This window comes from Pristiophorus japonicus, unplaced genomic scaffold, assembly GCF_044704955.1.
Source record: "Pristiophorus japonicus isolate sPriJap1 unplaced genomic scaffold, sPriJap1.hap1 HAP1_SCAFFOLD_331, whole genome shotgun sequence".
Taxonomy (NCBI): domain Eukaryota; kingdom Metazoa; phylum Chordata; class Chondrichthyes; family Pristiophoridae; genus Pristiophorus; species Pristiophorus japonicus.
The window spans coordinates 108,104-133,667 of record NW_027253117.1 but is presented as its reverse complement, the minus strand read 5'-3'; the positions used below and the strand labels follow the sequence as shown (position 1 = coordinate 133,667).

General features: G+C 58.2%; 1 protein-coding gene across 2 annotated transcripts in view; it reads left to right on the top strand.

Annotated features, from left to right (window-relative positions):
• LOC139249760 (guanine nucleotide exchange factor VAV3-like) overlaps positions 1 to 24,132 on the top strand; it is a 197,619-nt gene extending 173,487 nt beyond the window's left edge. For both annotated transcript variants that reach the window (XM_070872549.1, XM_070872548.1), the window contains exons 26-27: positions 21,918 to 22,069; positions 23,982 to 24,132. In XM_070872549.1, coding sequence (XP_070728650.1) covers positions 21,918 to 22,069; positions 23,982 to 24,038 — 209 coding nt within the window. In that variant the 3' untranslated portion in view covers positions 24,039 to 24,132. The remainder of the gene's footprint in view (positions 1 to 21,917; positions 22,070 to 23,981) is intronic.
• Positions 24,133 to 25,564: the final 1,432 nt, after the last annotated feature.

Below are 25,564 nucleotides of genomic sequence, written 5' to 3'. Positions count from 1 at the left end.
CTCTCGAGGGAGACGGTGGGAGCAGTTAGTATTGGTTCACTCAAAGGTAAACGAGAGAGAATTCACCCAGAAAATGCCATGTTGTGCCCCAGTACCTGAGTAATTGGGGACGTGCCGTGTGGGGGGGTGTAGCGAGCTCGGGGGGAACAGGGGACTTTTGGGTCTTGGTTTCCCAAAGCTCTCCCCCATCGGGGGTTTTCCTCACCGCGTGTCTGGGTCTGTGGGAGACTCGTTGATGGAGATCGATCGCCGTGATTGGTCAATAACTCCATTATCGGTGGATCATGTGACTCCCCCAATGGGAGAAGGAGAACGATGGAGCGAGTCCAGTAATTCCACTCTTCAGTCAACTCACCGGCATCTGCAACTGAAGGTACAGCCACCAATGGTGGAGCAACGGGTGTCAGGGATGGACAAGGGGCCGGAAGCAGAGATTTCCGTGGCTGTAGGGCTGGAGGGGGTTACAGAGATACGGAGGGGTCTAGGGCTGGAGGAGGTTACAGAGATAGGGAGGGATGTAGGGTGGGAGGGGGTTACAGAGATGGGGAGGGATGTAGGGTGGGAGGGGGTAACAGGGATAGGGAGGGGTGTAGGGGGGAGGAGGTTACAGAGATAGGGAGGGTTATAGGGGGGAGGGGGTTACAGAGATAGGGAGAGATGTAGGGGGGAGGAGGTTACAGAGATAGGGAGGGGTGTAGGGTGGGAGGGGGTTACAGAGATAGGGAGGGATGTAGGATGGGAGGGGGTTACAGGGATAGGAAGGGGTGTAGGGTGGGATGGGGTAACAGGGATAGGGAGGGGTGTAGGGGGAGGGGATTACAGGGATAGGGAGGGGTGTAGGGTGGGAGGTGGTTACAGAGATGGAGAGGGGGGTTACAGAGATAGGGAGGGGTGTAGGGTGGGAGGGGGTTACAGAGATAGGGAGGGATGTAGGGTGGGAGGGGGTTACAGGGATAGGGAGGTGTGTAGGGCTGGAGTGGGTTACAGAGATAGGGAGGGGTGTAGAGTGGGATAAGAACATAAGAAATAGGAGCAGGAGTAGGCCATACGGCCCCTTGAGCCTGCTCCGCCATTTAATAAAATCATGGCCGATCTGATCATGGACTCAGCTCCACTTCCCTGCCCACTCCCCATAACCCCTTATCCCCTTATCATTTAAGAAACTGTCTATTTCTGTCTTAAATTTATTCAATGTCCCAGCCTCCACAGCTCTCTGAGGCAGGGAATTCCACAGATTTACAACCCTCTGAGAGAAGAACTTTCTCCTCATTGCTGTTCTAAATTGGCAGCCCCTAATTCTAAGACCATGCCCTCTAGTTCTAGTCTCCCCCCTCAGTGGAAACATCCTCTCTGCATCCACCTTGTCAAGCCCCCTCATAATCTTATACATTTCGATAAGATCACCTCTCATTCTTCTGTATTCCAATGAGTAGAGGCCCAACCTCCTCAACCTTTCCTCATAAGTCAACCCCCTCATCCCCGGAATCAACCGAGTGAACCTTCTCTGAACTGCCTCCAAAGCAAGTATATCCTTTCGTAACTATGGAAACCAAAACTGCATGCAGTATACCGGGTGTGGCCTCACCAATACCCTGTATAACTGTAGCAAGACTTCCCTGCTTTTATACTCCATCCCCTTTGCAATAAAGGCCAAGATTCCATTGGCCTTCCTGACCACTTGTTGTACCTGCATACTAACCTTTTGTGTTTTATGCACAAGTACTCCCAGGTCCCGCTGTACTGCAGCACTTTGCAATCTTTCTCCATTTAAATAATAACTTGCTCTTTGATTTTTTTCTACCAAAGTGCATGACCTCACACTTTCCAACATTACTCTCCATCTGCCAAATTTTTGCCCACTCACTTAACCTATCTATGACCTTTTGCAGATTTTGTGTCCTCCTCACACATTGCTTTTCCTCCCATCTTTGTATCGTCAGCAAACTTGGCTACGTTACACTCAGTCCCTTCTTCCAAGTCGTTAATATAGATTGTAAATAGTTGGGGTCCCAGCACTGATCCCTGCGGCACCCCACTAGTTACTGGTTGCCAACCCGAAAATGAACCATTTATCCCGACTCTCTGTTTTCTATTAGTTAACCAATCCCTCTATCCATGCTAATATATTACCCCCAACCCCCGTGACCTTTTATGTGGCACCTTGTCAAATGCCTTCTGGAAATCCAAATACACCACATCCACTGGTTCCCCTTTATCCACCCTGTTCGTTACATCCTCAAAGAATTCCAGCAAATGTGTCCAACATGACTTCCTCTTTTTAAAACCACGCTGTGACTCTGCCTGACCGAATTATGCTTTTCCAAATGTCCTGCTACTGCTTCTTTAATAATGGACTCCAACATTTTCCCAACCACAGGTGTTAGGCTAACTGGTCTATAGTTTCCTGCTTTTTGTCTACCTCCTTTTTTAAATAAGATGCAGGGATAGGGAGGGGCGAAGCCATGGAGGGATTTGAACACAAAGAAGAGAATTTTAAATTAAAGGCTTTTCTGGCCCATGAGCGATTGTACATAGATAGGGTGGAGAGCGAGAGAGACATACCCGAGTACCCTAGTGCAGAGATAAACTGATTAGGCTCTGCCACGAGATATGGGCCAGCAATCAACTTTATTCATGCGTTATCGGATAACCGGTCGTGGGTGAGGAGGGGATCGTGGGGGGGTGAGGGGTCATGGGGGTGCTAGGGGTCGCGGGGGGTGGGGGGTCATGGGGGTGCGAGGGGTCGCGGGGGGTGAGGGGTTGGGCGGGGTAGGGTCGCGGGGAGTGAGAGGTCATGGGCGGGGAGGGGTTTACAGGCGGGGAGGGTCGCGGGCGGGGTCGCAGGGGGTGAGGGGTCGCGGGCGGGCTAGCGGGGGTTGAGGGGTCACGGGGTGAGAGGTCGCGTGGTGAAACGTTGTATTGTATTAGATTCAGTCTCCTTCTGTTTGACTTTTTGTAAATATTTGCTGAAACGTGACATTTTTTCTCGAACGTTTATCGTGTGGATTAATTTTTTTCTCTCTTTCCCTCCTGTCTCAGCCCCTTCTGTCTTCTGTGGCTTTTCATTTGTTACTCCTGCCGGTTTCAGCTTCCTTCCCCCTTGCTCCACTCCGTTCTGGTCAGGTACAGCTTGCTACCTCTGCTTTCTCTCTGCTCAATGTCTTGCTGTTTGTTGGGAGTGCTTGAACCAGACTTCATATCGGACAATACCCCCTGTAGTCCCAGCCCTGGGGGCACGGGATTCACACTCTCCCCCCGTCACACTCTCCCCCCGTCACACTCTTCCCCCCCCCCAGTCACGCTCTCCCCCCGTCACACTCTCCCCCCGTCACACTCTCCCCCCGTCACACTCTCCCCCCGTCACACTCTCCCCCCGTCACATTCTTCCCCCCCCCCAGTCACGCTCTCCCCCCGTCACACTCTCCCCCCGTCACACTCTCCCCCCCCAGTCACGCTCTCCCCCCCCCAGTCACGCTCTCCCCCCGTCACGCTCTCCCCCCGTCACACTCTCCCCCCGTCACACTCTCCCCCCGTCACACTCTCCCCCCGTCACACTCTCCCCCCGTCACACTCTCCCCCCGTCACACTCTCCCCCCGTCACGCTCTCACTCTCCCCCCGTCACACTCTTCCCCCCCCCAGTCACGCTCTCCCCCCGTCACGCTCTCCCCCCTCCCCAGTCACGCTCTCCCCCCTCCCCCATCACGCTCTCCCCTTCCCCCGTCACGCTCTCCCCCCTCCCCCGTCACGCTCTCCCCCCTCCCCCGTCACGCTCTCCCCTCCCCCGTCACACTCTCCCCCCTCCACCATCACGCTCTCCCCCCCCCCGTCACGCTCTCCCCCCCCCGTCACGCTCTCCCCCGTCACGCTCTCCCCCCTCCCCCGTCACGCTCTCCCCCCTCCCCCATCACGCTCTCCCCCCCCCCGTCACGCTCTCCCCCGTCACGCTCTCCCCCCTCCCCCGTCACGCTCTCCCCCCTCCCCCATCACGCTCTCCCCCCCCCCGTCACGCTCTCCCCCGTCACGCTCTCCCCCCTCCCCCGTCACGCTCTCCCCCCTCCCCCATCACGCTCTCCCCCCCCCCCGTCACGCTCTCCCCCGTCACGCTCTCCCCCTTCCCCCGTCACGCTCCCCCCCCGTCACGCTCTCTCTCCCTCCCCCCCGTCACGCTCTCTCCCCCTCCCCCCCCGTCACGCTCTCTCCCCCCCCCCCCCGTCACGCTCTCTCTCCCTCCCCCCCGTCACGCTCTCTCCCCCTCCCCCATCACGCTCTCCCCATCCCCCGTCACGCTCTCCCCCCGTCACGCTCTCTCTCCCTCCCCCCCGTCACGCTCTCTCCCCCTCCCCCCCCGTCACGCTCTCCCCCCTCCCCCGTCACGCTCTCCCCCCTCCCCCATCACGCTCTCCCCTTCCCCCGTCACACTCCCCCCCCATCACGCTCTCTCCCCCTCCCCCCCCGTCACGCTCTCCCCCCTCCCCCGTCACGCTCTCCCCCCCTCCCCCGTCACGCTCTCCCCATCCCCCGTCACGCTCTCCCCCCGTCACGCTCTCTCTCCCTCCCCCCCCGTCACGCTCTCCCCCCTCCCCCGTCACGCTCTCCCCCCGTCACGCTCTCTCTCCCTCCCCCCCCATCACGCTCTCCCCCCTCCCCCATCACGCTCTCCCCTTCCCCCGTCACGCTCTCCCCCCGTCACGCTCTCTCTCCCTCCCCCCCGTCACGCTCTCTCCCCCTCCCCCCCCATCACGCTCGCCCCCCTCTACGTCACGCTCTCCCCCCTCTACGTCACGCTCTCCCCCTCCCCCCCGTCACGCTCTCCTCCCGTCACGCTCTCCCCCCTCCCCCGTCACGCTCTCCCCCCGTCACACTCTCCCCCCTCCCCCGTCACGCTCTCCCCCCCGTCACACTCTCCCCCCGTCACGCTCTCCCCCCACCCCCGTCACGCTCTCCCCCCGTCACACTCTCCCCCCGTCACGCTCTCCCCCGCCCCAGTCACGCTCTCCCCCCGTCACGCTCTCCCCCCGTCACGCTCTCCCCCCTCCCCCGTCACGCTCTCCCCCCGTCACACTCTCCCCCCGTCACGCTCTCCCCCCCGTCACACTCTCCCCCCGTCACGCTCTCCCCCCTCCCCCGTCACGCTCTCCCCCCGTCACACTCTCCCCCCGTCACGCTCTCCCCCGCCCCAGTCACGCTCTCCCCCCGTCACGCTCTCCCCCCGTCACGCTCTCCCCCCTCCCCCGTCACGCTCTCCCCCCGTCACACTCTCCCCCCGTCACGCTCTCCCCCCCGTCACACTCTCCCCCCTCCCCGTCACGCTCTCCCCCCTCCCCCGTCACGCTCTCCCCCCTCCCCCGTCACACTCTCCTACCCCGTCACACTCTCCCCCCCGTCACACTCTCCCCCCCCGTCACACTCTCCCCCCGTCACGCTCTCCCCCCCCCCCCCGTCACGCTCTCCCCCCTCCCCGTCACGCTCTCCCCCCGTCACACTCTCTTCCCCCCCTCCCCGTCACGCTCTCCCCCCTCCCCCATCACGCTCTCCCCCCTCCCCCGTCACACTCTCCTCCCCCGTCACACTCTCCCTCCCGTCACACTCTCCCCCCCGTCACACTCTCCCCCCGTCACGCTCTCCCCCCTCCCCCGTCACGCTCTCCCCCCCCCCGTCACGCTCTCCCCCCCTCCCCCCCGTCACGCTCTCCCCCCGTCACGCTCTCTCCCCCTCCCCCCCTGTCACGCTCTCCCCCCGTCACGCTCTCTCCCCCTCTCCCCCGTCACGCTCTCCCACCGTCACGCTCTCTCCCCCTCTCCCCCCGTCACGCTCTCTCCCCCTCCCCCCCGTCACGCTCTCCCCCCGTCACGCTCTCTCCCCCTCCCCCCCGTCACGCTCTCCCCCCGTCACGCTCTCTCCCCCTCCCCCCCGTCACACTCTCCCCCCGTCACGCTCTCCCCCCTCCCCCGTCACGCTCTCCCACCCCCCGTCACGCTCTCCCCCCTCCCCCGTCACGCTCTCCCACCCCCCGTCACGCTCTCCCCCCCTCCCCCCCGTCACGCTCTCCCCCCGTCACGCTCTCTCCCCCTCTCCCCCGTCACGCTCTCCCCCCGTCACGCTCTCTCCCCCTCTCCCCCGTCACGCTCTCCCACCGTCACGCTCTCTCCCCCTCTCCCCCCGTCACGCTCTCTCCCCCTCCCCCCGTCACGCTCTCCCCCCGTCACGCTCTCTCCCCCTCTCCCCCGTCACGCTCTCCCACCGTCACGCTCTCTCCCCCTCCCCCCCGTCACGCTCTCCCCCCGTCACGCTCTCTCCCCCTCTCCCTGTCACGCTCTCCCACCGTCACGCTCTCTCCCCCTCCCCCCGTCACGCTCTCCCCCCGTCACGCTCTCTCCCCCTCTCCCCCGTCACGCTCTCCCACCGTCACGCTCTCTCCCCCTCCCCCCCGTCACGCTCTCCCCCCGTCACGCTCTCTCCCCCTCTCCCCGTCACGCTCTCCCACCGTCACGCTCTCTCCCCCTCTCTCACCGTCACGCTCTCCCCCCGTCACGCTCTCTGCCCCTCCCCCCCCGTCACGCTCTCCCCCCGTCACGCTCTCTCCCCCTCCCCCCCCGTCACGCTCTCCTCCCGTCACGCTCTCTCCCCCCGTCACGCTCTCTCCCCCTCCCCCCCCGTCATGCTCTCCCCCCGTCACGCTCTCTCCCCCTCTCCCCCCGTCACGCTCTCCCCCCGTCACGCTCTCTCCCCCTCCCCCCCCGTCACGCTCTCCCCCCGTCACGCTCTCTCCCCCTCCCCCCCGTCACGCTCTCCCCCCGTCACGCTCTCTCCCCCTCTCCCCCCGTCACGCTCTCTCCCCCTCCCCCCCGTCACGCTCTCCCCCATCACGCTCTCTCCCCCTCCCCCCCTGTCACGCTCTCCCCCCATCACGCTCTCTCCCCCTCCCCCCCCGTCACGCTCTCCCCCCATTACGCTCTCTCCCCCTCCCCCCCCGTCACGCTCTCCCCCCGTTACGCTCTCTCCCCCTCTCCCCCGTCACGCTCTCCCCCCGTCACGCTCTCTCCCCCTCTCCCCCCGTCACGCTCTCTCCCCCTCCCCCCCGTCACGCTCTCTCCCCCTCCCCCTCCCCCCCCGTCACGCTCTCCTCCCGTCACGCTCTCTCCCCCTCCCCCCCCGTCACGCTCTCCCCCCGTCACGCTCTCTCCCCCTCCCCCCCGTCACGCTCTCCCCCCATCACGCTCTCTCCCCCCCCCCCCCCGTCACGCTCTCCCCCCGTCACGCTCTCTCCCCCTCCCCCCCCGTCACGCTCTCCCCCCATCACGCTCTCTCCCCCTCCCCCCCCGTCACGCTCTCCCCCCGTTACGCTCTCTCCCCCTCTCCCCCGTCACGCTCTCCCCCCGTCACGCTCTCTCCCCCTCTCCCCCCATCACGCTCTCTCCCCCTCCCCCCCGTCACGCTCTCTCCCCCTCCCCCCCCGTCACGCTCTCCCCCCGTCACGCTCTCTCCCCCTCTCCCCCGTCACGCTCCCTCCCCCTCCCCCCCGTCACGCTCTCCCCCCGTCACGCTCTCTCCCCCTCTCCCCCGTCACGCTCCCTCCCCCTCCCCCCCGTCACGCTCTCCCCCCGTCACGCTCTCTCCCCCTCCCCCCCGTCACGCTCTCCCCCGTCACGCTCCCTCCCCCTCCCCCCCGTCACGCTCTCCCCCCGTCACGCTCTCTCCCCCTCTCCCCCGTCACGCTCTCTCCCCCTCCCCCCCCGTCACGCTCCCTCCCCCTCCCCCCCGTCACGCTCTCCCCCGTCACGCTCTCTCCCCCTCCCCCCCCGTCACGCTCTCTCCCCCTCCCCCCCGTCACGCTCTCCCCCGTCACGCTCTCTCCCCCTCTCCCCCCGTCACGCTCTCCCCCCGTCACGCTCTCTCCCCCTCCCCCCCCGTCACGCACTCCCCCGTCACGCTCTCTCCCCCTCTCCCCCCGTCACGCTCTCCCCCCATCACGCTCTCTCCCCCTCTCCCCCCGTCACGCTCTCCCCCGTCACACTCTCCCCCCTTCCCCGTCACGCTCTGCCTCCTCCCCCGTCACGCTCTCCCCCGTCACACTCTCTTCCCCCCCTCCCCGTCACGCTCTCCCCCCCCCCCCGTCACGCTCTCTCCCCCTCCCCCCGTCACGCTCTCTCCCCCTCTCCCCCCGTCACGCTCTCTCCCCCTCCCCCCCGTCACGCTCTCCCCCCGTCACGCTCTCTCCCCCTCTCCCCCCGTCACGCTCTCTCCCCCTCCCCCCGTCACGCTCTCTCCCCGTCACGCTCTCTCCCCCTCCCTCCCCCCGTCACGCTCTCTCCCCCTCTCCCCCCGTCACGCTCTCTCCCCCTCCCCCCCCCCGTCACGCTCTCCCCCCATCACGCTCTCTCCCCCTCCCCCCCCGTCATGCTCTCCCCCCGTCACGCTCTCTCCCCCTCTCCCCCCGTCACGCTCTCTCCCCCTCTCCCCCCGTCACGCTCTCTCCCCCTCTCCCCCCGTCACGCTCTCTCCCCCTCTCCCCCCGTCACGCTCTCCCCCCGTCACGCTCTCTCCCCCTCTCCCCCCGTCACGCTCTCCCCCCGTCACGCTCTCTCCCCCTCTCCCCCCATCACGCTCTCTCCCCCTCTCCCCCCGTCACGCTCCCCCCCCGTCACGCTCTCCCCCCGTCACGCTCTCTCCCCCTCTCCCCCCGTCACGCTCCCCCCGTCACGCTCTCCCCCCGTCACGCTCTCTCCCCCTCTCCCCCCATCACACTCTCTTCCCCCCCTCCCCCGTCACGCTCTCCCCCCTCCCCCGTCACGCTCTCCCCCCCCAGTCACACTCTCCCCCCGTCACGCTCAACCACCGTCACGCTCTCTCCCCCTCCCCCACCGTCACGCTCTCCCCCCGTCACGCTCCCTCCCCCTCCCCCCCCCGTCACGCTCTCTCCCCCTCCCCCCCCGTCACGCTCTCTCCCCCTGCCCCCCGTCACGCTCTCCCCCCGTCACGCTCTCTCCCCCTCCCCCCCCGTCACGCTCTCTCTCCCTCCCCCCCGTCACGCTCTCTCCCCCTCCCCCCCCGTCACGCTCTCTCCCCCTGCCCCCCGTCACGCTCTCCCCCCGTCACGCTCTCTCTCCCTCCCCCCCGTCACGCTCTCTCCCCCTCTCCCCCCGTCACACTCTCTCCCCCTCCCCCCCGTCACACTCTCTCCCCCTCTCCCCCGTCACGCTCTCTCCCCCTCCCCCCCGTCACACTCTCTCCCCCTCCCCCCGTCACACTCTCTCCCCCTCTCCCCCGTCACGCTCTCTCCCCCTCTCCCCCGTCACACTCTCTCCCCCTCCCCCCCCCGTCACGCTCTCTCCCCCTGCCCCCCGTCACGCTCTCCTCCTGTCACGCTCTCTCCCCCTCCCCCCCGTCACGCTCTCTCCCCCTGCCCCCCGTCACGCTCTCTCCCCCTCCCCCCCGTCACGCTCTCTCCCCCTGCCCCCCGTCACGCTCTCTCCCCCTCCCCCCCGTCACACTCTCTTCCCCCTCCCCCTCTGTCACGCTCTCCTCCTGTCACGCTCTCTTCCCCCTCCCCCCCTGTCACGCTCTCCTCCTGTCACACTCTCTCCCCCTCTCCCCCGCCACGCTCTCTCCCCCTCTCCCCCGTCACGCTCTCCCCCGTCACGCTCTCTCCCCCTCCCCCCCGTCACGCTCTCCTCCTGTCACACTCTCTCCCCCTCCCCCCGCCCCGTCACGCTCTCTCCCCCTCCCCCCCGTCACACTCTCTCCCCCTCCCCCCCGTCACGCTCCCCCTCTGTCACACTGATTATGGGACCCTTTTCCCGTGGGAACGGTTTGATGTCTCTCGGATTGAGTGTTTGATTTTCCGGTTGTTTTTCTGGTCCATGAGCTGAGTGAGTTTGGAATCCCGCTGCCAGCTGACTGTTTCCGCCTCACATGGTCGGATCTGACGGAGAACCTGCCGGCCTTGATGTTTGATGTGAGCTTTCACACCGACACAATCCCCTGTGGATTGCCAGTTGTGGTAATGGTTAGTCCAGAGTGTTGGATTTCTGGGCTCATGCGGTGTGGTGCTGAGCTCCACACGCAGCAGGAAAGGCACAGGCTCCATCCCTTTCGCACCCCATTACTGCCCCCAGGAGGTGCTAGTGGGAGGGGAATTTAGCCTCCTCAGTCTGTGCAAAGTAAGGTGCGTGTTTAACGCATTCAATGCCTCCACCCTGTGCTTGTCCTTACACACACCAGAGGGCAGTGCTGCACACACAATCTGACTCTCCTTCCTGTGTCACTGAGTCTCGACCTGCTCTCTCGGTCAATCTCCATCCCAGACTCACGGCTGAAAGACGTTACATGGTTTTGGCTATCTGCTCGTTCATTCTACGTCCTGTGTCAGCCGTGACTCAGCAGGCAGTACTCTCGCCTCTGAGTCACAAGGTCGTGGATTCCAGCCATACTCTAGAGACTTTATACAATCACAGAATGTCAGCACAGGAGGCCATTGGGCCCATCGAGCCTGTGCCGGCTCTGTGACAGAGCGATCCCATCAGTCCCACTCCCCGCTCTTTCCCCACAGCCCGGCAAATCTTTCCCCTTCCAGTATTTATTTAATTCCCTTTTGAAGACGACTATTGAATCTGCTCCCACCGCCCTGTCAGGCAGCGTGATCCAGATCCGAACCACTTATTGCATAAAAAAAGATTTTCCTCATGTTGAGTTTGATTCTTTTGCCAATCACCTTAAATCTGTGTCCTCTTGTTCTCGCCCCTCCAGCCATTGCAAACCCTTTCTCCTTATTTATTCTGTCTAAACACTTAATGATTTTGAACACCTCTATTAAATCGCGCCTTCATCTTCTCAGCTCCAAGGAGAACAGTCCCAGCTTCTCCCTCTCCAGTCTCTCCACATAACGGCATTCCCTCATCCCTGGTTTTGGTTGCCCTCCCGTTTCCCCGAGTGGGAATGTACCTCGACTGTACCCGAACCACATCCTCTTTAAAGGCAGCCTATGGCTCCGTTACATTCCTGCCCATCAGTATGTGCTTCCAATTTACCCGGGACAGATCCCACCTCCATTCGCTGAAATTAGACTCCTCCAGTTAAGTGGTATATATTAATGATCTAGACTTGAATGTTGGGGATATGATTAAGAAGTTTGCAGATAATACAAAAATTGTCCGAGTGGTTGATAATGATGAAGAAAGCTGTGGACTGCAGGAAGATATTGATGAACTGGTCAGGTGGACAGAGCAGGGGCAAATGGAATTCAATCTGGAGAAGTGTGAGGTAATGCACTTGGGGAGGGGCTAACAAGGCAAGGGATACACATTAAATGGTAGGACACTGAAGTGTAGAGGAACAGAGGGACCTGGGAGTGCAGGTCCACAGATCCCTGAAGGTAGCAGGGCAGGTAGATAAGGTGGTTAAGAAGGCATACGGAATACTTGCCTTTATTAGTCAAGGCATGCAACACAAGAGCAGGGAGGTTATGCTGGAACTGTATAAAACACTGGTTAGGCCACAGCTGGAGTACTGCGTGCAGTTCTGGTCACCGCCTTACAGGAAGGATGTGATTGCACTGGAGAGGGTACAGAGGAGATTAATGAGGGTGTTGCCTGGAGTGGAGAATTTTAGCTATGAGGAAAGATTGGAGAGGCTGGGGTTGTTTTCTTTGGAACAGAGGAGGCTGAGGGGAGACCTGATTGAGGTGTATAAAATTATGAGGGGCCTGGATAGAGTGGATAGGAAGGACTTATTTCCCTGGGCAGAGGGGTCAACAACCAGGGGGCATATATTTAAAGTAATTGGGGGGAGGTTTAGAGGGGATTTGAGGGGAAATGTCTTCACCCAGAGGGTGGTGGGGGTCTGGAACTCACGGCCTGAAAGGGTGGTAGAGGCAGAAACCCTCACCACATTTAAACAGAACCTGGATGTGGACCTGAAGTGCCGTAACCTACAGGGCTACGGACCCAGAGCTGGAAAGTGGGATTAGGCTGGGTAGCTCTTGGTCGGCCGGCACGGACACGATGGGCCGAATGGCCTCCTTCTGTGCTGTAAATTTCTGTGATTCTACAAATACGGTTATTGAAGATTGCTCCTTCCCCTCCATGACTAATCCAAACCTTAGTCCCGAGATGCTCCCCACTGTGACCCATTTCATTCCCCAGGACTAGCCTCAGCAATGCCTCCTGCTTCCTGACTCACTGCACAGGAAACTTACTGATCGAGAAAATACCCCAGAATACAATTCCGAAATTCCTCCACTTCTTGCCTTTAATACGATCACTGCTCCATTCATTATTGGGGTAGTTAAGGTCTCCCATTATCACCACTCCACAGTTCTTGAATTCTCAGTAATTTCTTTGCTAATCTCCTCTATTTCCTGCCCAAGAATTGGGGCCTATAAAATACACCAAGTAGCAATAAAACTCCTCTGAGTCCATAATCCAGGTTAACCTTACCAGTGCAATACTGAGGGAATGCTGCACTGTCGGAGGGGCAGTACTGAGGGAGCGTTGCACTGTCGGAAGGGCAGTACTGAGGGAGCGCCGCACTGTCGGAGGGGCAGTACTGAGGGAGCACCGCACTGTCGGAGGGGCAGTACTGAGGGAGCGCTGCACTGTCGGAGGGGCAGTACTGAGGGAGCACCGCACTGTCGGAGGGGCAGTACTGAGGGAGCGCTGCACTGTCGGAGGGGCAGTACTGAGGGAGCGCTGCACTGTCGGAGGGGCAGTACTGAGGGAGTGCTGCACTGTCGGAGGGGCTGTACTGAGGGAATGCTGCACTGTCGGAGGGCAGTACTGAGGGAGTGCTGCACTGTCGGAGGAGCAGTACTGAGGGAGCGTTGCACTGTCGGAAGGGCAGTACTGAGGGAGTGCTGCACTGTCGGAGGGGCAGTACTGAGGGAGCGTTGCACTGTCGGAGGGGCAGTACTGAGGGAATGCTGCACTGTCGGAGGGGCAGTACTGAGGGTGTGCTGCAGTGTCAGAGGGGCAGTACTGAGGGAGTGCTGCACTGTCGGAGGGGCAGTACTGAAGGAGTGCTGCATTGTCGGAGGGGCAGTACTGAGAGAGTGCTGCACTGTCGGAGGGGCAGTACTGAGGGAATGCTGCACTGTCGGAGGGGCAGTACTGAGGGAATGCTGCACTGTCGGAGGGGCAGTACTGAGGGAATGCTGCACTGTCGGAGGGGCAGTACTGAGGGAATGCTGCACTGTCGGAGGGGCAGTACTGAGGGAATGCTGCACTGTCAGAGGGCAGTACTGAAGGAGTGCTGCACTGTCGGAGAGACAGTACTGAGATAGTGCTGCACTGTCGGAGGGGCAGTACTGAGGGAGTGCTGCACTGTCGGAGGGGCAGTAATGAGGGAGTGCTGCATTGTCGGAGGGGCAGTACTGAGGGAGCACTGCACTGTTGGAGGTGCCGTCTTTCAGATGAGACATTAAACCGAGGCCCCATCTGCCCCCTCTGGTGGATGTAAAAGATCCCAGGGCATTATTTCGAAGAAGAGCAGGGGAGTTCTCCCCGGTGCCCTAGTCAGTATTTATGTCTCAACCTCCATCACTAAAAAGAGATTATCTGGTCATTATCATATTGCTGTTTGTGGGAGCTTGCTGTGTGCAGATAGCGACCGCCTTTCCTACATTACAACAGTGACTACACTCCAAAAAGTACCTCCCCCTGTCACGCTCTCCCCCCGTCACGCTCTCTCCCCCTCCCCCCCGTCACACTCTCTCCCCCTCCCCCCCGTCACGCTCTCTCCCCCTCCCCCCCGTCACGCTCTCTCCCCCTCCCCCCCGTCACGCTCTCTCCCCCTCCCCCCCCGTCACGCTCTCTCCCCTGTCACGCTCTCTCCCCCTCCCCCCCTGTCACGCTCTCCCCCGTCACGCTCTCCCCCCCCGTCACGCTCTCCTCCTGTCACGCTCTCTTCCCCCTCCCCCCCTGTCACGCTCTCCTCCTGTCACACTCTCTCCCCCTCCCCCCCGTCACGCTCTCTCCCCCTCTCCCCCGTCACGCTCCCCCTCTGTCACACTGATTATGGGACCCTTTTCCCGTGGGAACGGTTTGATGTCTCTCGGATTGAGTGTTTGATTTTCCGGTTGTTTTTCTGGTCCATGAGCTGAGTGAGTTTGGAATCCCGCTGCCTGCTGACTGTTTCCGCCTCACATGGTCGGATCTGACGGAGAACCTGCCGGCCTTGATGTTTGATGTGAGCTTTCACACCGACACAATCCCCTGTGGATTGCCAGTTGTGGTAATGGTTAGTCCAGAGTGTTGGATTTCTGGGCTCATGCGGTGTGGTGCTGAGCTCCACACGCAGCAGGAAAGGCACAGGCTCCATCCCTTTCGCACCCCATTACTGCCCCCAGGAGGTGCTAGTGGGAGGGGAATTTAGCCTCCTCAGTCTGTGCAAAGTAAGGTGCGTGTTTAACGCATTCAATGCCTCCACCCTGTGCTTGTCCTTACACACACCAGAGGGCAGTGCTGCACACACAATCTGACTCTCCTTCCTGTGTCACTGAGTCTCGACCTGCTCTCTCGGTCAATCTCCATCCCAGACTCACGGCTGAAAGACGTTACATGGTTTTGGCTATCTGCTCGTTCATTCTACGTCCTGTGTCAGCCGTGACTCAGCAGGCAGTACTCTCGCCTCTGAGTCACAAGGTCGTGGATTCCAGCCATACTCTAGAGACTTTATACAATCACAGAATGTCAGCACAGGAGGCCATTGGGCCCATCGAGCCTGTGCCGGCTCTGTGACAGAGCGATCCCATCAGTCCCACTCCCCGCTCTTTCCCCACAGCCCGGCAAATCTTTCCCCTTCCAGTATTTATTTAATTCCCTTTTGAAGACGACTATTGAATCTGCTCCCACCGCCCTGTCAGGCAGCGTGATCCAGATCCGAACCACTTATTGCATAAAAAAAGATTTTCCTCATGTTGTGTTTGATTCTTTTGCCAATCACCTTAAATCTGTGTCCTCTTGTTCTCGCCCCTCCAGCCATTGCAAACCCTTTCTCCTTATTTATTCTGTCTAAACACTTAATGATTTTGAACACCTCTATTAAATCGCGCCTTCACCTTCTCAGCTCCAAGGAGAACAATCCCAGCTTTTCCCTCTCCAGTCTCTCCACATAACGGCATTCCCTCATCCCTGGTTTTGGTTGCCCTCCCGTTTCCCCGAGTGGGAATGTACCTCGACTGTACCCGAACCACATCCTCTTTAAAGGCAGCCTATGGCTCCGTTACATTCCTGCCCGTCAGTAAGTGCTTCCAATTTACCCGGGACAGATCCCACCTCCATTCGCTGAAATTAGACTCCTCCAGTTAAGTGGTATATATTAATGATCTAGACTTGAATGTTGGGGATATGATTAAGAAGTTTGCAGATAATACAAAAATTGTCCGAGTGGTTGATAATGATGAAGAAAGCTGTGGACTGCAGGAAGATATTGATGAACTGGTCAGGTGGACAGAACAGGGCAAATGGAATTCAATCTGGAGAAGTGTGAGGTAATGCACTTGGGGAGGGGCTAACAAGGCAAGGGATACACATTAAATGGTAGGACACTGAAGTGTAGAGGAACAGAGGGACCTGGGAGTGCAGGTCCACAGATCCCTGAAGGTAGCAGGGCAGGTAGATAAGGTGGTTAAGAAGGCATACGGAATACTTGCCTTTATTAGTCAAGGCATGCAACACAAGAGCAGGGAGGTTATGCTGGAACTGTATAAAACACTGGTTAGGCCACAGCTGGAGTACTGCGTGCAGTTCTGGTCACCGCCTTACAGGAAGGATGTGATTGCACTGGAGAGGGTACAGAGGAGATTAATGAGGGTGTTGCCTGGAGTGGAGAATTTTAGCTATGAGGAAAGATTGGAGAGGCTGGGGTTGTTTTCTTTGGAACAGAGGAGGCTGAGGGGAGACCTGATTGAGGTGTATAAAATTATGAGGGGCCTGGATAGAGTGGATAGGAAGGACTTATTTCCCTGGGCAGAGGGGTCAACAACCAGGGGGCATATATTTAAAGTAATTGGGGGGAGGTTTAGAGGGGATTTGAGGGGAAATGTCTTCACCCAGAGGGTGGTGGGGGTCTGGAACTCACGGCCTGAAAGGGTGGTAGAGGCAGAAACCCTCACCACATTTAAACAGAACCTGGATGTGGACCTGAAGTGCCGTAACCTGCAGGGCTACGGACCCAGAGCTGGAAAGTGGGATTAGGCTGGGTAGCTCTTGGTCGGCCGGCACGGACACGATGGGCCGAATGGCCTCCTTCTGTGCTGTAAATTTCTGTGATTCTACAAATACGGTTATTGAAGATTGCTCCTTCCCCTCCATGACTAATCCAAACCTTAGTCCCGAGATGCTCCCCACTGTGACCCATTTCATTCCCCAGGACTAGCCTCAGCAATGCCTCCTGCTTCCTGACTCACTGCACACGAAACTTACTGATCGAGAAAATACCCCAGAATACAATTCCGAAATTCCTCCACTTCTTGCCTTTAATACGATCACTGCTCCATTCATTATTGGGGTAGTTAAGGTCTCCCATTATCACCACTCCACAGTTCTTGAATTCTCAGTAATTTCTTTGCTAATCTCCTCTATTTCCTGCCCAAGAATTGGGGCCTATAAAATACACCAAGTAGCAATAAAACTCCTCTGAGTCCATAATCCAGGTTAACCTTACCAGTGCAATACTGAGGGAATGCTGCACTGTCGGAAGGGCAGTACTGAGGGAGCGTTGCACTGTCGGAAGGGCAGTACTGAGGGAGCGCTGCACTGTCGGAGGGGCAGTACTGAGGGAGCACCGCACTGTCGGAGGGGCAGTACTGAGGGAGCGCTGCACTGTCGGAGGGGCAGTACTGAGGGAGCACCGCACTGTCGGAGGGGCAGTACTGAGGGAGCGCTGCACTGTCGGAGGGGCAGTACTGAGGGAGCGCTGCACTGTCGGAGGGGCAGTACTGAGGGAGTGCTGCACTGTCGGAGGGGCTGTACTGAGGGAATGCTGCACTGTCGGAGGGCAGTACTGAGGGAGTGCTGCACTGTCGGAGGGGCAGTACTGAGGGAGTGCTGCAGTGTCGGAGGGGCAGTACTGAGGGAGTGCTGCACTGTTGGAGGGGCAGTACTGAAGGAGTGCTGCATTGTCGGAGGGGCAGTACTGAGAGAGTGCTGCACTGTCGGAGGGGCAGTACTGAGGGAATGCTGCACTGTCAGAGGGCAGTACTGAAGGAGTGCTGCACTGTCGGAGAGGCAGTACTGAGAGAGTGCTGCACTGTCGGAGGGGCAGTACTGAGGGAGCGCTGCACTGTCGGAGGGGCAGTACTGAGGGAGTGCTGCACTGTCGGAGGGGCAGTACTGAGGGAGTGCTGCACTGTCGGAGGGGCAGTACTGAGGGAGTGCTGCACTGTTGGAGGTGCCGTCTTTCAGATGAGACATTAAACCGAGGCCCCATCTGCCCCCTCTGGTGGATGTAAAAGATCCCATGGCATTATTTCGAAGAAGAGCAGGGGAGTTCTCCCCGGTGCCCTAGTCAGTATTTATGTCTCAACCTCCATCACTAAAAAGAGATTATCTGGTCATTATCACATTGCTGTTTGTGGGAGCTTGCTGTGTGCAGATAGCGACCGCCTTTCCTACATTACAACAGTGACTACACTCCAAAAAGTACCTCCCCCTGTCACGCTCTCCCCCCCTCCCCCCCCGTCACGCTCTCTCCCCCGTCACGCTCTCCCCCCGTCACGCTCTCTCCCCCGTCACGCTCTCCCCCCGTCACGCTCTCTCCCCCGTCACGCTCTCCCCCCGTCACGCTCTCTCCCCCTCCCCCCCCGTCACGCTCTCCCCCCGTCACGCTCTCTCCCCCTCCCCCCCCGTCACGCTCTCTCCCCCTGCCCCCCGTCACGCTCTCCCCCCGTCACGCTCTCTCCCCCTCCCCCCCCGTCACGCTCTCCCCCCGTCACGCTCTCTCCCCCTCCCCCCCCGTCACGCTCTCTCCCCCTCCCCCCCCGTCACGCTCTCTCCCCCTCTCCCCCGTCACGCTCTCCCCCGTCACGCTCTCTCCCCCGTCACGCTCTCCCCCCGTCACGCTCTCTCCCCCGTCACGCTCTCCCCCCGTCACGCTCTCTCCCCCTCCCCCCCCGTCACGCTCTCTCCCCCTGCCCCCCGTCACGCTCTCCCCCTGTCACACTCTCTCCCCCTCTCCCCCGTCACACTCTCTCCCCCTCCCCCCCGTCACACTCTCTCCCCCTCTCCCCCCGTCACACTCTCTCCCCCTCCCCCCTGTCACACTCTCTCCCCCTCTCCCCCGTCACGTTCTCCTCCTGTCACGCACTCTTCCCCCTCCCCCCGCCCCGTCACGCTCTCTCCCCCTCCCCCCCGTCACACTCTCTCCCCCTCTCCCCCGTCACGTTCTCCTCCTGTCACGCACTCTTCCCCCTCCCCCCGCCCCGTCACGCTCTCTCCCCCTCCCCCCCGTCACGCTCTCTCCCCCTCTCCCCCGTCACGCTCCCCCTCTGTCACACTGATTATGGGACCCTTTTCCCGTGGGAACGGTTTGATGTCTCTCGGATTGAGTGTTTGATTTTCCGGTTGTTTTTCTGGTCCATGAGCTGAGTGAGTTTGGAATCCCGCTGCCTGCTGACTGTTTCCGCCTCACATGGTCGGATCTGACGGAGAACCTGCCGGCCTTGATGTTTGATGTGAGCTTTCACACCGACACAATCCCCTGTGGATTGCCAGTTGTGGTAATGGTTAGTCCAGAGTGTTGGATTTCTGGGCTCATGCGGTGTGGTGCTGAGCTCCACACGCAGCAGGAAAGGCACAGGCTCCATCCCTTTCGCACCCCATTACTGCCCCCAGGAGGTGCTAGTGGGAGGGGAATTTAGCCTCCTCAGTCTGTGCAAAGTAAGGTGCGTGTTTAACGCATTCAATGCCTCCACCCTGTGCTTGTCCTTACACACACCAGAGGGCAGTGCTGCACACACAATCTGACTCTCCTTCCTGTGTCACTGAGTCTCGACCTGCTCTCTCGGTCAATCTCCATCCCAGACTCACGGCTGAAAGACGTTACATGGTTTTGGCTATCTGCTCGTTCATTCTACGTCCTGTGTCAGCCGTGACTCAGCAGGCAGTACTCTCGCCTCTGAGTCACAAGGTCGTGGATTCCAGCCATACTCTAGAGACTTTATACAATCACAGAATGTCAGCACAGGAGGCCATTGGGCCCATCGAGCCTGTGCCGGCTCTGTGACAGAGCGATCCCATCAGTCCCACTCCCCGCTCTTTCCCCACAGCCCGGCAAATCTTTCCCCTTCCAGTATTTATTTAATTCCCTTTTGAAGACGACTATTGAATCTGCTCCCACCGCCCTGTCAGGCAGCGTGATCCAGATCCGAACCACTTATTGCATAAAAAAAGATTTTCCTCATGTTGTGTTTGATTCTTTTGCCAATCACCTTAAATCTGTGTCCTCTTGTTCTCGCCCCTCCAGCCATTGCAAACCCTTTCTCCTTATTTATTCTGTCTAAACACTTAATGATTTTGAACACCTCTATTAAATCGCGCCTTCACCTTCTCAGCTCCAAGGAGAACAATCCCAGCTTTTCCCTCTCCAGTCTCTCCACATAACGGCATTCCCTCATCCCTGGTTTTGGTTGCCCTCCCGTTTCCCCGAGTGGGAATGTACCTCGACTGTACCCGAACCACATCCTCTTTAAAGGCAGCCTATGGCTCCGTTACATTCCTGCCCGTCAGTAAGTGCTTCCAATTTACCCGGGACAGATCCCACCTCCATTCGCTGAAATTAGACTCCTCCAGTTAAGTGGTATATATTAATGATCTAGACTTGAATGTTGGGAGTATGATTAAGAAGTTTGCAGATAATACAAAAATTGTCCGAGTGGTTGATAATGATGAAGAAAGCTGTGGACTGCAGGAAGATATTGATGAACTGGTCAGGTGGGCAGAACAGGGGCAAATGGAATTCAATCTGGAGAAGTGTGAGGTAATGCACTTGGGGAGGGGCTAACAAGGCAAGGGATACACATTAAATGGTAGGACACTGAGAAGTGTAGAGGAACAGAGGGACCTGGGAGTGCAGGTCCACAGATCCCTGAAGGTAGCAGGGCAGGTAGATAAGGTGGTTAAGAAGGCATACGGAATACTTGCCTTTATTAGTCAAGGCATGCAACTCAAGAGCAGGGAGGTTATGCTGGAACTGTATAAAACACTGGTTAGGCCACAGCTGGAGTACTGCGTGCAGTTCTGGTCACCGCCTTACAGGAAGGATGTGATTGCACTGGAGAGGGTACAGAGGAGATTAATGAGGATGTTGCCTGGAGTGGAGAATTTTAGCTATGAGGAAAGATTGGAGAGGCTGGGGTTGTTTTCTTTGGAACAGAGGAGGCTGAGGGGAGACCTGATTGAGGTGTATAAAATTATGAGGGGACTGCATAGAGTGGATAGGAAGGACTTATTTCCCTGGGCAGAGGGGTCAACAACCAGGGGGCATATATTTAAAGTAATTGGGGGGAGGTTTAGAGGGGATTTGAGGGGAAATGTCTTCACCCAGAGGGTGGTGGGGGTCTGGAACTCACGGCCTGAAAGGGTGGTAGAGGCAGAAACCCTCACCACATTTAAACAGTACCTGGATGTGGACCTGAAGTGCCGTAACCTGCAGGGCTACGGACCCAGAGCTGGAAAGTGGGATTAGGCTGGGTAGCTCTTGGTCGGCCGGCACGGACACGATGGGCCGAATGGCCTCCGTCCGTGCTGTAAATTTCTGTGATTCTATAAATACAGTTATTGAAGATTGCTCCTTCCCCTCCATGACTAATCCAAACCTTAGTCCCGAGATGCTCCCCACTGTGACCCATTTCATTCCCCAGGACTAGCCTCAGCAATGCCTCCTGCTTCCTGACTCACTGCACACGAAACTTACTGATCGAGAAAATACCCCAGAATACAATTCTGAAATTCCTCCACTTCTTGCCTTTAATACGATCACTGCTCCATTCATTATTGGGGTAGTTAAGGTCTCCCATTATCACCACTCCACAGTTCTTGAATTCTCAGTAATTTCTTTGCTAATCTCCTCTATTTCCTGCCCAAAAATTGGGGCCTATAAAATACACCAAGTAGCAATAAAACTCCTCTGAGTCCATAATCCAGGTTAACCTTACCAGTGCAATACTGAGGGAATGCTGCACTGTCGGAGGGCAGTACTGAGGGAGTGCTGCACTGTCGGAGGGGCAGTACTGAGAGAGTGCTGCACTGTCGGAGGGGCAGTACTGAGGGAATGCTGCACTGTCGGAGGGGCAGTACTGAGGGAATGCTGCACTGTCAGAGGGCAGTACTGAAGGAGTGCTGCACTGTCGGAGAGGCAGTACTGAGAGAGTGCTGCACTGTCGGAGAGGCAGTACTGAGGGAGTGCTGCACTGTCGGAGGGGCAGTACTGAAGGAGTGCTGCACTGTCGGAGAGGCAGTACTGAGGGAGTGCTGCACTGTCGGAGGGGCAGTAATGAGGGAGTGCTGCATTGTCGGAGGGGCAGTAATGAGGGAGTGCTGCATTGTCGGAGGGGCAGTACTGAGGGAGCACTGCACTGTTGGAGGTGCCGTCTTTCAGATGAGACATTAAACCGAGGCCCCATCTGCCCCCTCTGGTGGATGTAAAAGATCCCATGGCATTATTTCGAAGAAGAGCAGGGGAGTTCTCCCCGGTGCCCTAGTCAGTATTTATGTCTCAACCTCCATCACTAAAAAGAGATTATCTGGTCATTATCATATTGCTGTTTGTGGGAGCTTGCTGTGTGCAGATAGCGACCGCCTTTCCTACATTACAACAGTGACTACACTCCAAAAAGTACTTTATTGGCCGTAAGGTGCTATGCAACGTCCCAAGGTGCTGGTACTGCACTATATAAATGCAAGTCTTTCTTTCTTGTTGGCAGTTTTGAGCCCAAAGGTGGTGGGAGTGGCAGTGGCTCAGTACGACTTCTCGGCACGGGACATGAGGGAACTCTCCCTGCAGGAGGGAGACACGGTGAGGATCTACAGCAAGAGTGGAGCCAATGGCTGGTGGCGTGGAGCTGTCAATGGGAGGGTGAGTCAGTCTATCGCTGGCAAATGGCTGGATCTGAAGCTTCATAAAAACATAAGAAATAGGAGCAGGAGTCGGCCATACGGCCCCTCGAGCCTGCTCCGCCATTTAATACCATCATGGCTGATCCGATCATGGACTCAGCTCCACTTCCCCACCCGCTCCCCATAACACCTTATCCCCTTACCGTTTAAGAAACTGTCTATTTCTATCTTAAATTTATTCAATGTCCCAGCTTCCACAGCTCTCTGAGGCAGCGAATTCCACAGATTTACAACCCTCTGAGAGAAGAAATTTCTCCTCATCTCAGTTTTAAATGGGCGGCCCCTTATTCTAAGATCGTGCCCTCTAGTTCTAGTCTCCCCCATCAGTGGAAACATCCTCTCTGCATCCACCTTGTCGAGCCCCCTCATAATCTTATACGTTTCGATAAGATCATCTCTCATTCTTCTGAATTCCAATGAGTAGAGGCCCAGCCTACTCAACCTTTCCTCATAAGTCAATCCCCTCATCTCCGGAATCAACCAAGTGAACCTTCTCTGAACAGCCTCTAATGCAAGTGTATCCTTTCGTAAATATGGAAACTAAAACTGTACGCAGTATTCCAGGTGTGGCCTCACCAATACCGTATATAACTGTAGCAAGACTTCCCTGCTTTTATACTCCATCCCCTTTGCAATAAAGGCCAAGATTCCATTGGCCTTCCTGACCACTTGCTGTACCTGCATACTAACCTTTTGTGTTTCATGCACCAGTACCCTCTCTGTACTGCAGCACTTTGCAATCTTTCTCCATTTAAATGTGGAGTCCGACCCTTGCAGCATCTCGCAGCTCAGGAGGACACTGTCCAGCCCGTCCTACCTGGGCCGACTCGGAAGTAGCATTGTCCGATGAGACCCATCCCCCTGCTCTTTCCCCATATCCTGCACATTCAGTTAGATGGAGAGACGAGAGAAGGTAGGATGGTTCTCCTTAGGCTGTGTCTGTTTCCTTTGGAACAGAGGAGGCCGAGGGGAGACCTGATTGAGGTGTATAAAATTATGAGGGGCCTGGATAGAGTGGATAGGACGGACCTGTTTCCCTTGGCAGAGGGATCACTAACCAGGGGACATAGATTTAAAGTAATTAGGGGAAGGTTTAGAGGGGATTTGAGGGGAAATGTCTTCACCCAGAGGATGGTGGGGGTCTGGAACTCACGGCCTGAAAGGGTGGTAGAGGCAGAAACCCTCACCACATTTAAACAGTACCTGGATGTGGACTTGAAGTGCTGTAACCTACAGGGCTACGGACCCAGAGCTGGAAAGTGGGATTAGGCTGGGTAGCTCTTGGTCGGCCGGCGCGGACACGATGGGCCGAATGGCCTCTTACCGTGCTGTAAATTTCTATGATTAAAGCAGAGAAGGTTAAAGGGAGATTTAATAGAGAGGTTCAGAATTATGTAGGGTTTCGATAGTAAATCAGGAGAACCTGTTCCCCGGGGCAGGAGGGCCGGTAACCAGAGGGACACAGATTGACGATAATCGGCGATGGAACCAGAGGGGGAGACGGGGAGAATGTGTTTACGCAGCGAGTTGTTGTGATCGGGAACGCGCTGCCTGAAAGGGCGGTGGGAGCAGATTCAATAGTAACTTTCAAACCGGGAATTGGGTAAATACTGGAAGGGGAAAGATTTGCCGGGCTGTGGGGAAAGAGCGGGGAGTGGGACTGATGGGATCGCTCTGTCACAGAGCCGGCACAGGCTCGATGGGCCCAATGGCCTCCTGTGCTGGGAGATTCTAACCATGTACCATCCCCCTGAGCAGAATGAGACGAGCTCGAGTGGAATGTTTAACGCGGAAAGGAGGGACAGATCTCTGAGGTGGGCTGGGAAATTTGCCAGCTCGATAATCTATCTGTCTTTCGTGATTCTCCCCAGATCGGTTGGTTCCCCTCCACATATGTGGAAGAAGAGGAGGATTGTTTCACAGACTGACTGTTGACTTGAAGAGCAGTTGCTGCAAATGTGCCGGTGATGTAAGGAGCCATGTGTCGGGGCCGGGCCGGGTTCCTGATGGTCCTCACCACGGCTGGACTGCCATTTCTCGGGCTGCAAGGGTCGCTGCAGGTGGCTCACACTTTGCAGGACACAAGGTGCCGGTGTGGGGGCTGGGGGTGGGGGACAGGTTGTGGACAATCGCAGGCAACCACCAGCTTTACATTCTCGACTTCTCCACTGGCATCTAACTGACTCAGCAGCCGGCTCCACACTGCGACAACACGGCCAGATCTTCCCATCGTCCACGGATAGCGCGGAGTCGGAACGTCGCCTCCAGATGACAATCCGGCCTTCAATCACTAACTGATGTGTGTATATTGTGATTTTTGTTCTGCACAGGTTACCTCATTGACTCGCTGATTACAGAGCACGGCCCTTGTACCCGATTGAAACAGAGCTGTCTGACACCTGGCCGGGAAGGGGTTAAAACGTTGAGTCTGCCGCTTGGAATAGATATTCGATGTGTTTCACTGTGCCGCACTGTCGGAGGGGCAGTACTGAGGGAGTGCTGCACTGTCGGAGGGTCAGTACTGAGGGAGTGCCGCACTGTCGGAGGGGCAGTACTGAGGGAGTGCCGCACTGTCGGAGGGGCAGTACCGAGGGAGCGCCGCACTGTCGGAGGGGCAGTACTGAGGGAGTGCCGCACTATCGGAGGGGCAGTACTGAGGGAGTGCCGCACTGTCGGAGGGGCAGTACTGAGGGAGTGCCGCACTGTCGGAGGGGCAGTACTGAGGGAGTGCTGCACTGTCGGAGGGGTAGTACAGTGGGAGTGCCGCACTGTCGGAGGGGCAGTACTGAGGGAGTGCCGCACTGTCGGAGGGGCAGTATTGAGGGAGCGCCGCACTGTCGGAGGGGCAGTACTGAGGGGGCGCCGCACTGTCGGAGGGGCAGTACTGAGGGAGTGCCGCACTGTCGGAGGGGCAGTAATGAGGGAGTGCTGCATTGTCGGATGGGCAGTACTGAGGGAGTGCCGCACTGTCACAGGGGCAGTACTGAGGGAGTGCCGCACTGTCGGAGGGGCAGTACTGAGGGAGTGCCGCACTGTCGGAGGGGCAGTACTGAGGGAGTGCCGCACTGTCGGAGGTATGGTCTTTTGAATAAGATGTTAAACCAAGGCCCCATCTGCTCTCTCCGGTGGCTGTAAAGATCCCATGGCACTATTTGGAAGAAAAGCAGAAAAGTTCCTGGTGTCCTGGGACAATATTTATCCCTGAACCATCATCACTAAAAATGGATTTTCTGGGTCATAATCTCATTGCTGTTTGTGGGAGCTTGCTGTGCGTAATGTGGCAGCCGGGTTTCCTACATTATAACAGTGACTACACTCCAAAAGTACTTCATTGGCTGTAAAGCGCTTTGCGACGTCCTGAGGTGGTGAAAGGTGCTATATAAATGTAAGTTTTTTCTGTGACCCAATCGAGGAACCAAACCGATAATAAAGTGGAAAAAAGGCCGGAACCAAA